General features: G+C 34.8%; 5 protein-coding genes across 12 annotated transcripts; 3 read left to right on the top strand and 2 right to left on the bottom strand.

Moving 5' to 3' along the window:
* Positions 1 to 70: 70 nt before the first annotated feature.
* Ufsp2 (UFM1 specific peptidase 2) lies at positions 71 to 3,720 on the top strand. The gene is made up of 11 exons (XM_071781579.1): positions 71 to 408; positions 498 to 749; positions 974 to 1,192; positions 1,349 to 1,576; positions 1,671 to 1,829; positions 1,915 to 2,008; positions 2,082 to 2,342; positions 2,506 to 2,643; positions 2,719 to 2,845; positions 2,945 to 3,198; positions 3,303 to 3,720. Exons 2-11 carry the CDS (start codon positions 711 to 713, stop codon positions 3,512 to 3,514), a joined length of 1,731 nt encoding a protein of 576 aa, XP_071637680.1. The 5' UTR covers positions 71 to 408; positions 498 to 710; the 3' UTR covers positions 3,515 to 3,720.
* A 187-nt stretch (positions 3,721 to 3,907) lies between these two features.
* On the bottom strand, positions 3,908 to 4,588 carry Tim8 (translocase of inner membrane 8). Its single transcript, XM_071781601.1, has 2 exons — positions 4,319 to 4,588; positions 3,908 to 4,141 (listed from the first exon to the last, which is right to left on the bottom strand). The coding sequence occupies exons 1-2, from the start codon at positions 4,430 to 4,432 to the stop codon at positions 3,971 to 3,973; spliced, it is 285 nt and encodes a 94-aa protein (XP_071637702.1). The 5' UTR covers positions 4,433 to 4,588; the 3' UTR covers positions 3,908 to 3,970.
* A 142-nt stretch (positions 4,589 to 4,730) lies between these two features.
* Positions 4,731 to 8,998, top strand: Pasha (partner of drosha). 6 transcript variants are annotated; one of them, XM_071781575.1, is made up of 8 exons: positions 4,744 to 4,892; positions 5,024 to 5,091; positions 5,838 to 6,287; positions 6,696 to 6,779; positions 6,858 to 7,242; positions 7,314 to 7,582; positions 7,713 to 8,149; positions 8,228 to 8,998. In XM_071781575.1, exons 3-8 carry the CDS (start codon positions 5,861 to 5,863, stop codon positions 8,558 to 8,560), a joined length of 1,935 nt encoding a protein of 644 aa, XP_071637676.1. In that variant the 5' UTR covers positions 4,744 to 4,892; positions 5,024 to 5,091; positions 5,838 to 5,860; the 3' UTR covers positions 8,561 to 8,998. The 6 variants fall into 6 exon arrangements, with proteins under 6 accessions (XP_071637679.1, XP_071637676.1, XP_071637674.1 ...); XM_071781573.1 differs by having other exon boundaries at positions 5,024 to 5,248; positions 5,333 to 6,287; XM_071781578.1 differs by lacking the exon at positions 5,024 to 5,091 and having other exon boundaries at positions 4,731 to 4,806.
* Positions 8,978 to 14,461, bottom strand: Rilpl (Rab interacting lysosomal protein like). 2 transcript variants are annotated; one of them, XM_071781587.1, is made up of 6 exons: positions 13,466 to 14,461; positions 13,201 to 13,345; positions 12,933 to 13,060; positions 12,275 to 12,645; positions 12,092 to 12,190; positions 8,978 to 12,033 (listed from the first exon to the last, which is right to left on the bottom strand). In XM_071781587.1, the coding sequence occupies exons 1-6, from the start codon at positions 13,775 to 13,777 to the stop codon at positions 11,910 to 11,912; spliced, it is 1,179 nt and encodes a 392-aa protein (XP_071637688.1). In that variant the 5' UTR covers positions 13,778 to 14,461; the 3' UTR covers positions 8,978 to 11,909. The 2 variants fall into 2 exon arrangements, with proteins under 2 accessions (XP_071637688.1, XP_071637689.1); XM_071781588.1 differs by having other exon boundaries at positions 13,225 to 13,345.
* A 27-nt stretch (positions 14,462 to 14,488) lies between these two features.
* On the top strand, positions 14,489 to 17,024 carry LOC139815010 (uncharacterized). 2 transcript variants are annotated; one of them, XM_071781593.1, is made up of 8 exons: positions 14,489 to 14,623; positions 14,977 to 15,081; positions 15,214 to 15,401; positions 15,734 to 15,911; positions 15,994 to 16,129; positions 16,224 to 16,373; positions 16,462 to 16,591; positions 16,676 to 17,024. In XM_071781593.1, exons 3-8 carry the CDS (start codon positions 15,318 to 15,320, stop codon positions 16,865 to 16,867), a joined length of 870 nt encoding a protein of 289 aa, XP_071637694.1. In that variant the 5' UTR covers positions 14,489 to 14,623; positions 14,977 to 15,081; positions 15,214 to 15,317; the 3' UTR covers positions 16,868 to 17,024. The 2 variants fall into 2 exon arrangements, with proteins under 2 accessions (XP_071637694.1, XP_071637695.1); XM_071781594.1 differs by lacking the exon at positions 14,489 to 14,623 and adding an exon at positions 14,731 to 14,751.
* Positions 17,025 to 17,050: the final 26 nt, after the last annotated feature.

Genomic DNA, 17,050 nt, shown 5'->3' with positions numbered 1-17,050 from the left:
GTAATTAAACATAAAAAATTGTCAAACTGAAAGCTCTAAAGCTAAATTGCCGATTCCCTTTCGAATCGCTAGTATGATAAATAAATTATATCATAAATGCCGTAAATGCGACGCATTCGATGTATTTCCGGAAGTAGCCATTTTCAAGCGTGAGAACGTTCCCTATACATGTCAAGTGTATTTGCATTTTTTTTATTGAATTTTGTGCGAATTACTTTTACACGAGCGTTTATTTTTGTTAAAAGAGGAAAAGAGAATATTTTTGTCGTTCCTAAAGATATATCTGTGGAAAACGACTTTCTGCTGAGTCGCACATAAAATCCGTATCGGATTTTAGGTCATTAGCACTTAGCAGTCATTAGGCGCTTGAATGCGTCGTTTGGTGCGAGACGAGCAGAATTTTCGCAGGTGAATTGACAAGAATGCAAATTCGAACGTAAAAGAGCGGCGTTCCCTCATCCTCGACAAGTGAAATGTATTACTGGCATTCGATTTAGGCGGTTGCTATGCGGTTTTTGTCGACCTGTGACAACGAGAACGGATTTAACTGGACTTAACCTCCCAGTCCAGGTGGCTCGTGTTTGAAACGTCAATTGTGATTTCCTGTTATCTCTCCGTATGGTGATTGCGTTCGCTGACAGCACGAAGCACCTCCGATCAGTCTGATCCTCGTAAGATCTTGCTTCTGCATCTGATTTCGACGCGACACGATGGCACCGCAATTGCAGATCTTGTCGAACATTCTGCAGGTAAACGTCAATAGGCATATCTGCATCGATAACGATTCGAGAACGCATATATTCTTCAAGTTTTCACGATTGCTTGGCACATTTCTTGCGAGGAATAGTATTCTGCGAATATGTTCCTTTTTTCAGCTAAATTTTATTCGATATAGTGCTACATTTCTGTGTATTTAATGAATAAAATAGCCATTTACATAAGCCAATGTACTTAAATAAAATGATACTTTTAGCGACTAGAAAACGTGGAAGCCACAACAACTGGTTATCTTTATGGTATTATGTACAATGATACCCTCGTAGTTTTGACATTCAGTATAAGTTCGCGTAACGACGAGGATAAGAACATACCGGATTCAATGACGATGCAGTTGAATCTACCTGCAGATATATATTTCTGTGGCGTATTACATACTGGCGAATGTGAAGAAGTAGATACTGCCGTTTTCAAGGTAACTACAGGATATCACTTATGTTTGATATATTTTTTATTTATATATCTGATATATGCCATCCATTCTTATATTAACCTCAACATCGTGAAATTATATATGCATTGCATGAAAAATTAAAGGTAAAATAACACATATGTTTGTTTGTTTGTATAGGACATCGATATTACCGATAATCCGTTGCTTTTAAAATATTCGCATACTACGTCAGACATACAAGCGTACTTTTATGTGCATCAAAAACTGGAAGCTGTAAATAATTTCAGTATTATTACCGAAGATGATCTTTCTCGACAGTTTGTGTATATTAGATTACAAGCGACTCTGCCGTTGATTGCTCAGGATGGGAACGTAACGGAAGCTTTACAAGAGTCGCGAAAAAATGTGAGAATTCCTCCTTGATTAACATTTATGTCAATTTTTGTATCTTATAATTGTATATGCCGCATATATATCGCACAATTTTGCACTGCTGTAGATCGCATCTGGAAAAATAGGGATACATTTTCCTTTGAACAATGCATACCTCTTCAGAACTGATGACAATTTAAAAGATACAATGTTGAAAGATATTTTACTTGTGTCTAAAGACCAGGAGAAACTTTCCACTGGAATAAGTAATATAGTTGGACCTGTGGTATGTATTTGTAGGCTAAACTTGTACATACTACTTTAAACAGGAATTATCTCAGAGTGTTTATACATATTTTGTTAATTTTTAGAACATTATACATGCAAATATGTTATTAAAGATATCAAGCGATAGAAATTCCGAAGAATCTGTCAGATATGCTCCCGTCTTGCAACACATCAAAAGTGCGTATTAAATACAATAAATATTAACGTCATGTTTCTTATTTATCACACTATTACGCTCGTTATGTTGCAGAATCCTTCGACAGTTTAGAATGCAATTTACACATCGATGCATTGTCACTGGTAAACTTGAATGTAAAATCAGCCGACGTGCACGCGATTCTGGTGGAATCCACTTGCCGGAACATTAGACTAATTGAAATACAACAAGAAAATCAGTCTGAAAATATAAAACTGCCTACAAAATTACCTGAAGTCATGCATTTTAAACCTCAAGGCTGTGGACATTTATTTACAGTAGTATATCCTGGCAATTCTACTAACGATAACACAAGTAAGATTTCATATCTTGATTACTGATCTGTTTATTGTCGATCATGCAATAAATTCCATCGCTATGGTTTGTTCGTAATATCCTGTATCATCCTTGCGCATTTTTTATCAGTAATATATGTGTCATATATTTGCTTTTATACAGACCAGTCATATAATTTCAGTGGAATATCGCAAGGCTTTACACAAGGCTTTAGCGTTAGATTTAACTAGACCGTATTTTCGACGTGGAACGTCCGTCAAATTTGACACACAGGCAAATGAGATACTTATAAATCCTCATCGAGCTCTTTTATACAAAGGTATATATTTATATTCTCAAATGTGTCACCGTTTGAAATCGTTATGCAATTGTTTTAATATTTTGCCTTAATTAGGTGTTGCAGGAAAACTCAGTATTGTGGACGGTTTGTATTCGTATCATCATTATATGCAAGATAATTTCGATGACAATGGATGGGGATGTGCCTATAGATCTCTCCAAACCATCATTTCATGGTACAGGTAATAAAATATCGAGAGTAATCGAATATTGTGTATGTAACGTTGAAATATTATATGTTGTCAACATATATGTATAAATTGCAATCTGTTATACCATAGATTACAGGGTTATAGTGAAGTACCAATACCATCTCATCGCAAAATACAACAGTGTCTAATCGATATAGGCGATAAACCTTTTGCCTTCCTTGGTAGTAGACAATGGATTGGTTCAACTGAAGTGAGTTTTGTACTGCAGACTCTCCTCAACATAGATGTAAAGATACTTCGTGCATCAAGCGGAGAAGAGATGCTGGCCTTAATCCCACAGATTGCAGATCATTTTGATACACAGGGTACACCTATCATGATTGGTAAGTTTTAATTGTACTTCTTACTTTTGTATTCTACAAATGATTAAAATTAAAAATGTATCTAAAATATTAAAGTAATAGCTTTCTGTTCTTTCGTTGTATAGGTGGAGGAGTGCTAGCTCATACAATTCTAGGAGTTAGTTACGACGAAAATTCTGGAGAGGGAAAGTTCTTAATTCTAGATCCACATTACACAGGTACAGAACACTTGCCTACCGTAATAAGTAAGGGATGGTGTGGATGGAAAACAAAAGATTTTTGGAAAAAGGATGCATTTTACAACATGTGCCTTCCACAAAGGCCTATAGCATTCTGATATTAAATACATCGTATATGTACATAATCTAATTTTCTAAATGTAATCAAAGTAAAATTCTCTGTTACATATTCACATCATATATGCACATATATGTATAGAATAATTTTCACAATGTATTGCATTACTGCAACATTTGTAACATTTCGTTTCACTTGTGCAATACATGCAACAGTGGAATAAAAACAATGAATACAAACTCTTATTTCTAAATAAAGGTAAATTTAATCAAAAATTTTCTATGATGAAAATTAATATTTTATTGGGTATATTATACTGAAATATCTACCTTTTTGTTACAATATATAATTTTATCTTGTATTCACAAATATTAAATTGATAGTAACATTACATTTAATATTTATGGTTATAAAAATCCTATGTTACTATCGATACAATTCATTTCATGTGTATATATATATATAGTACATCTTAACAGGACACTCTACAAAAGTCTTACTTTCCTACAGAGTTTTGTATTAACTGTGCGAAACGATTCGTAACAAAAAGGGAAACGTCTATGAATCTATCAACGCAATTGTTTATACATGTTTCTGTGCGGCCATCCAGTTTACTTCCTGGCTTATCGACGCATTTATCCCAACAAAAGTCGTTGAACTCGTGAATCTAAGCAAATTTAGAAACATTTATGAAACTTTTACGCATGACGAATGGAAATTTCTTTCCACGTAAATGCGCAAGCATTCCTCGAGAATATGCATGAAATAATGTTAAAACAATTTAGGAAAGCAGTGAATGCGATTTAATACATGAAAAGCTTATCTATGCGTTAAAATCTTTCACCTGTGCGTTGAATTGAGCCTTTTGCTTCTCGACCATTAGAAGCTCCGCTAATTCAGGATCGATCCCTTTACCGTCCTTGTCGGAAAAGGAGCCGCTGTCAAATAGATCTGACATGTTTCAACTCGATTTGCAAAATCTTGTTGCACGTGAAAATATACGGATCTTCCCCAAGTTTTGCACGTGGTGCTTGTGGAGAATCCGACAGTAGGTAGACTCACGCCCCACGTTGACGAGCGTAGACGAACGAAAAAATCGTGCACGCCAGTAAGGTTAGGATTAGGATACAAACGTGCCGAAGGCATAGTGACGTGACACGTGACAGGAGAAATCCAGGGAATGTCGCGCGTCGCGCCTCTCGGAATGGCAGCTCTGCTTTAATTCACAAATTACTCCGATTACTCGACCTAACCTCAAAATAGTTCTTTTCCGTCTGTCCTCATTGTGCCCCTTGCATGATCTCTTCGATTTTTTTTCGTAATGTATAAACGGTAATAGTCGTAAAAAGCAACTTGTACAAACGCGCGTAGATCGTAATTCCATGTAAAACGTGGAAGCGAATAAAATTTAGTAGTGGGTAAGCAGCGTACGTTTAAATGCGTCGTATTCTCTGACGGGAGTAGGCACTCCTTTTCGAATAGGAAATTAAATGTAACACGATTGCGTTTGTATAGTATTTTTACAGGCCAAATTTATTGTATTTTACAGGCCGGTTGCGTTAGCTCGATCAACATTCGTATCGTGTTAGTAATAGGTGGTTAGGAGACTTAACAAAGGTATTATTTCACGCGCCATATGGCTTATGGCTAACAGTTATTACATCACAGAAGTCTCTACGTACGTTGCATGTCTGTTTAAAGTCTGTTTTGAATTGACACGTATTTGGTAAACGTAATTGTCAAGCGTGCGTTTGTCTGCCAGGCCGAAGATCAGGTATATACAGTCAATGTATAGCTAGCATCGTCGCAGAACTCCAGCTAGTAACAGCCTCAATCTCTCAATGTTGTTCCTGTCTAGATCTGGAGTTTAAATAATGCGATGGAATTCTCTCAGCCATCTACAAAATCCGATAAAGTAACAGCTCGCTTGTACAGTATACTCTCATGGATACGTAATAGGCCCCAGACTGCTAACACTAATGCAAATGTCCAATTTTTATTGCCATTTGTGGTTTCAAATTGATTGGACTTTGGCTCCATTGGTGGAAGTGGTGTGGCCATACAACGCGCTTAATACATATTAATCCACGGATTGTTTTGTATGGACCTTGGATTTCAGTTTACTGGATATTGTTTGTTATTGTTGGTTATTTACTGTTAATTTGCATTTGCACACAAAATGCAATGATCACTATATTGTACATATACGATGTGCATATAGGATAAGAGGTCAATACTATAAGTTTTGTCTAGTGAACGAGTAAATAGAAGATCACGGGATCGGAGTATTCTGCTGTTATTTATATAATCCTTACTGATTTTGTCGGCTAAAGCATCTGAGCTTCTTGTTCGCATTTTTATAGTATTTTAACAGATACGCAACGCGATGGAAGTTAACGTAGAACAGGCAGTTATGGAAGTTATGGCCTCAGAAGATAGTGCAAGTAATCAAAATCGGAACATCTTGGATTGCGGAGCGGTCTCCAGTATGCAACGCGAGAATCAAAATTGGGAAGCATTGGGTGTTACAAAGTCAATAAAATTAGAACACGATACCAAATCAACTGGCACTGACGATAGCCATTGTAATGATACGGACGAAGAAACTGCATGTCTCGATAAAGATATTTTGCACAATGGCTTATGCCAGGAAGATCTGGAACACAATGACGATTTACGGCAATTTGACGTGCTGGACGATCTAGATCGCCATCCAGAACAGAATGACGATTCTGATGACGACGATTCGGATACAGATGAAAGTATGGACTCTGATGTGCCAGATGAAGAAATTGAAGCGATGCTAGAAGAAGGTATATTATAATGTTTTCGCAAATTTAAAAGTTTCGATGCCAAGGGTAACTACAATTGTTACGATGAGAAAGCAGTCTAAAAAGAATTATCGCTTATTCTTGCGAAAAGTCTGTTGAACGTTTCACATATTGATACAATATATTTACCTGCATGTTGCTTTTAATTATCCATACGAATCGTCACGCAGAATTTCAAATCTTATTAACCATTTTTACATTTAAAAAGATTTTTATAAAAACTACAATTTACTACATTTATTAACTATATATTCTTAAGACTAGATTAAATAATTTCTGCAGCAAATAAGAAACCAAGTAAGGTTATTTGGTTATTTGATTTCTCATCTTTTAGTATAATTCACAAAGATTTTAAATTTGCTTATTTTAGTTAAGTTTTATGTACATTAGGTTTACCAGAAGAATTTAAAGGAAAGAGAAAAGATAAAAAGGATCGCTTGCCCTATGAGGAGAAGGAGAAACTTGTTTTAGATGGTACATTAATATATTAACTATTATATAGAGCTGTGTAATTATCTTTTATTCATTTCACTTTTATTGTTCTTCTTTTAGAAATTGGGCATAATCATTTTGATGTTTTACCTGAAGGATGGGTACAAGTGACGCACAACAGTGGAATGCCATTATACCTTCATAAACAGAGTAGAGTTTGTACACTAGCAAAGCCATATTTTCTCGGTCCAGGAAGTGTTAGAAAGCACGAAGTTCCTGTAAGCGCCATTCCTTGCCTTCAGTACAAAAGAGCATTAACAGAAGAAGAAGAAGAACGGAAGAAGAAAATGGAACGTGCACCAAACACTGAAGCTTGCAGTCTTCCCAGCGCAAAGATTGAAACCATACAAGAGAATCGTGCGGCGCATTCATTAGATAGCGAGCAATTAAGAAGTTATTGTCAGTCTTTGTTCCGTTTCAAATCTATTAAAGTAATGAGATTTCAGTAAGTATGAAAAATAAAATGATTATGTCGTCGGGAAATTTATTTTACGTTAATCGACTCTTCTGTTATAGATCTTGGTCAGCGCGTCGAAAATTTACGAAAATTAAAAAACATCGTAAACAACTTGAGCGTCCAACTTTACCGGATGGTACAAAACTGATAACTTTTCCGGTCAGTAGTTCTAGTGGAAGTGGCAGTTGGAATATTGCGGACGATAATGGACAGAGACCTGCAAAACATTGGATAATGAATCCATCGGGCAAAAGTTATGTTTGTATTCTTCATGAATATGTACAACACGCGTTAAAGAAACAGCCAACGTATAAATTTAAAGAATTAGGTAATCGTATTATTTAATATATTATTTGATAATACACAAAACGTGATGTATATTTGGTATCCAATTTGCAATTGCGTCAAGTTTACCTTTATTGGTTATTAAAATGGAATTTTAATGCATTTAATTATAGAAAATGCAGCGACGCCATATTCCGCGGTAGTTTGTATTAATGATATGGAATATGGAAACGGATTTGGCAGTAGTAAAAAACAAGCAAAGGCTAATGCAGCCCGGAAAACTCTTGAAATTTTGATTCCTCAAATGAAAGATAAAATTTCTGGTGAGAACGGCGGAGATAATGGATCGAATAATGACAGTCGTACAATAAAAGCATCTAGAGGAAATTCCGATGCTGATCTTTCGTTCTTCGACGAAATATCAATCAATGATCCGCGTGTGGCAGAATTTTGTGCAAAAACCACAGAACCTTCCCCACATGCTATTTTAATAACTTGTATTCAAAGAAATTATGGTTTAGGAGATATGCAGATTAATTATTCGGTAAATACGTTGAAACATCAACGAAACGAATTTACAATGAAGGTTGGAAAACATGAAGCTACTGTTGTACGTATAAGCTATTTCCCATTTAGAGAATTGTTAATTTTAGACGGTAAGAAATTAATCTTAGTTAAATAATTACAGGTTTGTCGTAATAAGAAAGACGGTAAACAACGAGCAGCACAAGCAATACTACAGTTAATACATCCACATATACAGTCGTGGGGTTCCTTGTTGCGTCTTTATGGGTCGCGAAGTGTGAAGTCTTTTAAGGAAAAGAAACAATTGGAACAAGAGATCACCCTTTTGCAGGGTAAAGCCGCCGTTAATCAGCCAAATCATGCTATTTTAGGTAAACTTAGACAAGAGATGCGAAGATTAGCTGAACAACGCGAAGCAATACAACCTATTGGTAAGTTTGTACCACCAGATTTACCAACAGGATCTGCAGCCAATCTCAATAATGTGGATTTATAAAAAAAATTAGACACAATTTATACATGTGTTTAGATTAATTATTATCTATATAAGAACAAATATTAGATAAATAATATTATACGATATGCCTTTTAGAAATTACTTTTTCGTTACTTATGCAAACTATTATTATTTTCATATAAGTATTTTTACACTGTATTAAAATATAAAATACTATTAACTATTTTTAAGTTGACACATTAAGTTGAAACATTTCTTAAATTGCCTCAATCAAAACATATATATGTACACGCACACAAACTAGTCTTTTATTCTGGAATTTTCTTTCTTATTCTTTTTCTAATGGCACGTGTAAAAAATGAAAATAATTACATTTCTATCTTTCATTCATTTTTTTACACTAATGTGACAATGATAGCAAAATATGAGAAATGGGAAAGTAGCATAAGAGAAGAATTCTAATTTACAAGGGAACAGAATAGAAAAGTTTTATTGTATCATAAATAATTATAATATATAAATATTAGACATGATTATATATTCGGAAACACATTTAAAATAAATGTTAACGATACCTGTACGACCTAATATGTATACAATATTAATGAACATTCATATTCTGTTCCGTGAAAAAAAGATCTCAATGTTCGATTTTCCATTGTAACGAATGTCAAATTATTTTCATAAAATTTGAATTTCAAGTATTGTACTTTAGACAGATCATATAATAATTTGTTCATGTGTACGAATGTAATATAAATATTGTTAGCCAATAAGTCCGTGCGGTTTTTTACTTATAAATGTTACTTATAAATAACCGCACGGACTTATTGGCCAACCTATTATTATTGTATAAATACTATTGTATATTGGTTGTAAAAAAAAAAACAGTTTTTATATTTAGCTTAAAACATGATGTAGATACGGATATAAACTTAATAAAATCATTGTAGATTATAATTCTATTTTATTAACAACCAGCTGAACATTAAAAGATTAAAACATGTCTATGATTAAAGCACTTATTTGAATCAAATTTTGTCGAACTAAAATATAATTTTATATGAGCAAATTATTATTATTAAGTTGTATGTAATACATTTTTCCAAAAAGGTATTGTTTATTCTTTTACAATTCACTAGGTTTTTAATACCTGCTTACAATATATCATGGACAACATTGTAATTCTTGTGTCACATTCATGTTATTCTTTTTATTTCTGATTTTACATCTAAGATTATTTCAAAATCATATATGATACTACATTGAATATGTATGGAAAGGGATAAACTTATCTGCATATTTATATATTTGTTATATAAAGATATTCAACAATTCTAAATTATCGCATTGGTCAATGAAAATTTATTTATACAGCCATGGAAGCAACAAATATATGCAAATGCCCTAATCTTATTTATTCCAAGATCAACACTTTTATTCTCCAAAAAATTTAATTTGTTGCTGCCTTGGCTATTTTGCTAGTATAAAAATCTAAAAATGTATATACTAATATAAACAAACCTTTTCTCTCGCTGTATATAGGATTAAAATAAAGTCATTATATAATATGAATTTACATTTAAAAGATATATTCACAAAACATTTTTGAGAATATATTGTCTGATATAAAGTGGATAAAACACTGATATGCACATGTTACTCCATTACATTATAAAATATTTTCAACAAAACTAGAATATCTTTCTTTCTTTCTTTTAAATATTTAACGTCTCGGATTTAACAAAATGAATAAAAAATGTTTTATTTACTATGAGCATATAGCTATATATAATCTCACCATAGCTGTAAGAATTATGCTCGCTACATTTTGTTCATTACAATTCGTACTCTAATTCATTCTATACATTTCAAGTCGTCTCTCGTTTTACTACTAAAGAACTTTACTAAATCGTTCAAGAGTTGATAAGTAATACTGAAATAGGCACTACACATAACACAGTTATATTGCATTTATGAACAGCTAAGTTTAATACATAACGTAGCTTGCAACGAATCCTCTGTGATGGAAACTTTTTAGCATTTGCTAATTTGTATAATTTTCTTGTTATACGAGTATGTGTATCATTGCAGAGAAAACTTTTTTGATTACTTATTAACTTTAATTTAGATAATCTTATAAAATAGCAACATATCCACTTTGCTATGTTTTTAAGTATTTAGATGTATAGATATTGATAACTTTTTATTTATATCGTCATATATCTATATATCCGAGAAAAAATATTTTTATACGAACATATTACACGTTAAAATAAATATACAGCTAAATCAATTTGTGTTTTATGAGTATATTTACAATTGCAACATGGAAAGAAAAATATTCTTATTTATTTTTACATTAACACATGGCACAGATTGTGAAATATATTCAATATAGTGTCCGCAAATAATTGTAAATGAGATAAAAGAATTGAATATAGATATGTTATTGCTTACGACAATGTACAAAAGATAAAAAATAAGATACAAATTCAAATGTTATGTACTTTAATCACATCATAAATGCATTTTGACACAATAAACATACGAAATATGTTAAAAAGTTAATAAATAAGATATAAAAGCTTATTGTGGTTTTCTCAATGTAGAATTTACTCTAAAAATTGTGTTTAATTGTAAAGTTAGATAGAATAGGTTAGTTTATTTATAGATAATCAAGAGAATAAAGGAAATTATCGAAAGATAAGATATAAATTGCTCTTTGAGAGCAAATAATAGTTACTAGGATACTTTGGTATCTGCGTATATCTATATATATAGAAAGAATGAGACCTGTTTCACATTAGACACAATTAGAACCTCATCAATGCATTTAAAACTACACGCACCTAGTAGTCTTGAAAAAAACAAATGTTTTTTTTCTAATTGTATCGCTATATTTTTCTTTCATGCATTACGAATAACGAATATTCTATATCTATATACCTATTAATTTCAATTCAACATCTAAAGGGAATAAATGGAAAAAAGCAAAAATGAGAAAAGTGATTTGTGATATACTAAGGTCGTGCAGCTAAATACACATTGTCCTTTTTTACATCTATACAAGTATATACATGCACACAAGTCTCTTCCTTTATATTATAGGTTTATAAGTTTATACAAATCTAGTGTTTCCTATTCACTCATTGCATGCATATCTATCTACTATGAATCAGGTCTCAATAATAATATCAACTATCTTTCTTACAGGAATTGATATCTACGACGTTAAAATTGTCTATGTAAAATCGTTTGTATATCGAGCAGTCAGAGAATGTGATTATGTAAATAAAAAGTCTAGTCCTAAGCGACGTCGTCCTTGGTTGTCGTCATCGACAAGTCCTAATTACTTAAAATTATCCAACGTTTTTTTAAAAAAGCATTATATAGACGTATCACAGGTACTGCTACCAGATAGGGCCATCTTTGAAAGACTAGAAAGACTTCGTCTGGGACTGCTACCTCCGAGAAAGCTGCTGCTGGACTCGGAGAATATTTTTCGGAAGCTATAAAATTAACGCACTTTAGATATATGTCACGAAGAAATGAAAAGAATAAACGTACAATTTACGAATTCCAGATTCAGACGACTTTTTCCATGGTGCATCATCAGGTTCATAAGGAAGCGGTCCTTGCACAGGTGCATCTTTGTCATCTTCAGGACTGAAACGACACAGAAGTGACACGAATATATTTTATATAGCATACTGCATATAGAATATAAATTTCTATTATTCAATAACATACATTTCAGGTTTTGGTCGGTACAACTCTAATTCGTCTTCGAGATCCGAGACTCTTGCCTTCAATTCATTTCGCTCATGCAAGATTTCTTTCAGCTCGGCAGTCGTAAATCTCGGCCTATCAGGATCGTCGAGATCATAAATTGCTTTGTTCGTCAAATCAGGACAGCCCTGCAATTTACTCAAATCCTCATTTTCTTTCTTAGCCATTCCAAGCCGTCCTCGAAGATTTATAAGTTCCCGATTCTGATCTTGCAGTTGAGCTAAAAAGTCGGCTCTTTCTTCTACTAGACCTCGGGCTTGCATTTGCGCTTGTCGTTGTTTACGTTTTAATTCCCGTCCCAGTACAGTAAGCTTCTCCACTTGTGCGCTCAACTATATAACACATTGCATTATTTATTATCTACAGCTTATAACAAAATTTGTCATGTTAAAACATAATCTTAATGCAAAATCTTCTTTAAATATTTAATAATACTTTATGGCTACGGTCAACGTGACGCTACAAATGCTTCGAAGCATTCCTCTTCTCTTTTTTTTCAATGAAGAAAGAAAGAGAAGAAGAATGCGCCAAAGCATTTGTAGCGTCACGTTGACCGTAGCCTATATCTATTATGAAAAATCACCCAATTGCCTATATACACCTAAATATACCAATTTACATTTTCAATCTCTGCAGTTTTTTGCGACAATTCTCGATCTCTAGCACGAATCTGATCTCGTTGTTTATCTATCATGGACCTCAAGTGTTGCAGAACTGCTACGTCAACCTCCTGACTAGCTGTGATAGCTGAAAATTAATGCAAACGGTTATTTCATTTATTTATTTATTTGTACATTGTTTCGTCAAACGTATATTTGCACGTTTAACAAAACCTTTTAACGATTACTCGATTACTGGATTAGTAACAGGTTAATTGGTGTTAGTACTTGTTTGTTTACTGCTGTACTGACTGTCGCTACGTGATTCTTGCAGAGCTTCGGCTAATCGTCTGTTTTCTTCCTGTAATCTAGTAACCATGGCTACTAAGTCACGGGATTCTTGTCTCCAGTGTTCTTCGATTTGCTCCAGTTCCTAAAAGAATCAAATCAAACTTGACAATACTTAATACTACTGTGCTATCAAATATAACGATGAATTACAAATCGCATCGAGATCATCGTTAACGATGCCGATGTAACGTATAAGCTAAACCTTTTCAAATCGTTGCCTATCCTCAGCCTTCCCAATCTTGTCGCTCTCAAGCTGAGAGATCTTGGCACTCAGCTCCTGTACCATGGTATTTTCGCGCTCGTTTTTGGTGGCGAGATTCTCGAGTAGCTCTAAAGCGTTTATCACCTTTGGCATCAGATTGGTAACCGACTCCACCCCAAACAGATCTATGAGCTTCTCGCATTCCTTCCCTATCTCCGATGCGATGTCGTACACGTCCACCACCGACACGTCAGACGCGACAGAATATTCTTCCATTTTGCAAGTTGCGTTACCTCTCAGACAAAAAGGCATGAATACAACTTTTTTGCCGCAGCACGCTCTACGCGTAGATCTGCTCAGCGCTACGAGAAGGTGGTCTCATAGAGACGTTTCGCCGTCTCTAGGATTACGCGATTACGCCTTTCTACGGATTCGGGGATCCGAGCGTTTCTACAAATCTACACCCTCGTGCGATCTCCGGCGACTCCGGCAGAGAATCGTGTTACATACAGGACGAAATTACAGATAATATAATCACAGCCAAACTGCATGAAATATCCTGGAGTATCTCGAGGGAAGACAGGACTCCCTCCTGGTACGTACGTTGCAAGTGTATGTACGTGCCTGTAGGTTTGCGATAAATAAATCGCGTGACTTAGGTGTGGCGTTAATTGTCAAAACGACGGAGCCGGTGTTCGTGCGTCGACGGACGTTCACATTACACACTTGACGTTTCCAGATCGTATTCCAGCCCGGCAAGTGCAACGGACCCCGGTGATGTCATAGCAGCTCCATCAAAACGTCATGTTTAAATTCCGGTCGCACACACGGAGAGAAGTCACGGCGGAGCAGATGATTGAGATTATTCACAGCGTGTGTGTGTGTACTGCGTGAATGTGTGCGTGCGCGATTCATCGAGCCTACCTACAGCGCTGCGAGCTGCGAGGAAAACGCCTTCTCTCGGAGCACTACGAAACGTTGGACACGAATTGTTTTTCCTATCGACGTTCTCGTAATTTGTGTATATCTATTGCAGTTATTGCACAACGAGGCGAAACAAATCGCGAAATATGGAAAATTTATATTTTTTTACGTACACGCCATACCCGCACATAGGTATAACAGCGAGAGAAGCTGACGTTTTTATTTTGACAACAGGTGCTTATCTTCGTTGCTATATATGATATATATTATGATCGATAATCGTGCGATACGCGAAAAGATAACACTCGACACTTAGGGATTTTACAAGAATACGCATCAGCTCCTCTATTTTTGTTCTAATTGTAAGACGAATCGATATCTTTATTTATTTCATATAATCCAGGAACTTATATCCTCGTCGAGATATATACGCATGAACCGAAAGATAACGATCGTTCGATGATCGCGCAGTAAATAAAAGATAACGTGACACATCTTGAGAGACTTTAAAAGATGTTTTACGTCAGACTTTTATTTTAATAATGTAGAGGGTATTTATACGCGGTTCTTAATTTTAATGATTATAGATTCGTCTGGTGCCTCGACGTTTCAAATGGGAAAAGATTAGGACGGCTAAAAATGAGGCGCTCCGTCGACATGTTGCTGGTTGCATAAAAATACTCAATTGAAACGTAAGCCCAAGAAGGACATATAAAACTCATAGCGGTATCATGAAAGACTAGTAATCGTGATTTTATTCATCACTTAAAAATCACTTTAATGCCACTTTGACTTCATCATGACTTTCTTTTTGTTCTGCTTAGGAAGGTGATAACATGGTAACCATAGAAGTACCTATTGTTGGATCGTTAGACGTAAAGAGATCGTGAGATCATCTAAGAAGCCTCAGGGAGAAGTGATATCAATCATGAGCGAGCGAGAAGACATCGCGATTTCGATAATTCGAATGGAGAAGCTTTTATCGGGCGTCACAAACAGGATAGAGAAATCGGTATAATTTAACGTTGTAAAATTTGTATCTCGATTAAACAAATACATCGTGTTTTTCCAAGAAATTATTAATTTTCTTCGGCGCGTCTTTTTCATTTGGAAAAGTATTCTATTTAGTCATTTTCTCCGGTCAACCAATCGACATGTTCGAAAAAGAGAGTTGCATATCAGTATCAGTCTGATAACGCGCTACCTTCGCGCTGAAAATCGCCATGTTTCGTTCGTAGAATTACATTTGATTTCAAAATTATCCCCACTGTAACAATTGAACGTTGAATGTTAATTGTGATCCTGTGTGTTCGAGTTATCCTCTTTCTTATTGTTATTTAACAGATTGAAAAACTTGGCGTCCACGATTCGCAGTTACTTCGAGAGGTCATTGATCTCATTGGACTTCTCAAACAATTCGTGATATCCCGCATGAAGAAAACTCCTGAAGTAGAATGCACGCGCGCTATCAATTTGCACGATTGCCGGACAAAAGTAGCGGAAACTTTGGCGGAACTTGAAGGTAAACTGAATAAAAAAATTCTTTTGTTGTAAAAAAATACGCATTATTTCGGACGCGGGCTAAAGATATCGATTGATAATAGCTTTGCGGGAGATGTCTGGAGAACAAGACTCGAGCTCCGAGATTCTTCTGAGGGATATCGTTACCTGCGTAAACGATGAGGAGGAAATAATGCGAAGCATCAGAGAGACGTCAGAAATAGAGATACCAAGAGAAAGGTACCAAAAGATTTATTATTTACTTAAACAAAAACTTGTATCGCTGTAGTGTGTTCTAGACTTTCATAATAAACTTTATTTTTATAAATGGTAGGGAAGAATCAATGCGGGAGATGCTGATTGTAAGAGAACGAGAGGAAGCGCGAAAGGAATTGCTACGATCTGAAATAGATTCGGCAGAGCGCAGATTGCACGACGTTATAGAATCCAATGCGACATCCGAGAAGAAGCTTTTTGATATATGGTAAATCCGGAGTAATCTTTATAAAAAACGCCTTTTAATTGGAGAATATTTATTTGAGGAATAAACGTCAATTAATTTTGTATTTCAGCGCAAAAGTCGAACAAGAATATATCACTTTCCTTGCTAAATATGATTGCGACATCGGCGCGTCTCATACGTTGACAGAGGAACTATCGAGAGATAATGAAGCTGTTAAAGCAAAAATTAAAGAAATTGAGGTTTGTAATATGTTTAATCTCGAATTTAATATGTTTTTAATATGTATAATTCTGCCGAGCTGTCATTGGTTTTTTTTTTATTAGGATCAGCTGACCGTGCAACGGGAGCTGTACGTTCGATTCAAGAAGGAGCGAGAAATCGCGCTGATGATAGCTTTCACCGAAAAATTGCAGCTCTTTAGGCGCAATCAAGCTGCTAAGATCATTCAAAGAGCATGGAGGGCGTACTTCGAGCGTATTTCCTTAAAGAAACGACGAAAAATGAAAAGAAAATAACCGCTTTGTCAGACTTCCATCAGCTTCGTGTCTGAATGAAGAGATATATGACATCAGTTTATCAATATATGCAATTTTCACGCGACGAAGCAAAGATACAGCACCGAAAATAATTTTTTATGTGCTAACAAAGACACATAATCTGTTGCCGTAATGAGAGAACTAGATAGAAGGAAAAAGCTA

Source organism: Temnothorax longispinosus, chromosome 6 (assembly GCF_030848805.1).
Source record: "Temnothorax longispinosus isolate EJ_2023e chromosome 6, Tlon_JGU_v1, whole genome shotgun sequence".
Lineage (NCBI taxonomy): Eukaryota > Metazoa > Arthropoda > Insecta > Hymenoptera > Formicidae > Temnothorax > Temnothorax longispinosus.
This window is presented reverse-complemented; position numbering and strand designations above follow the sequence as displayed.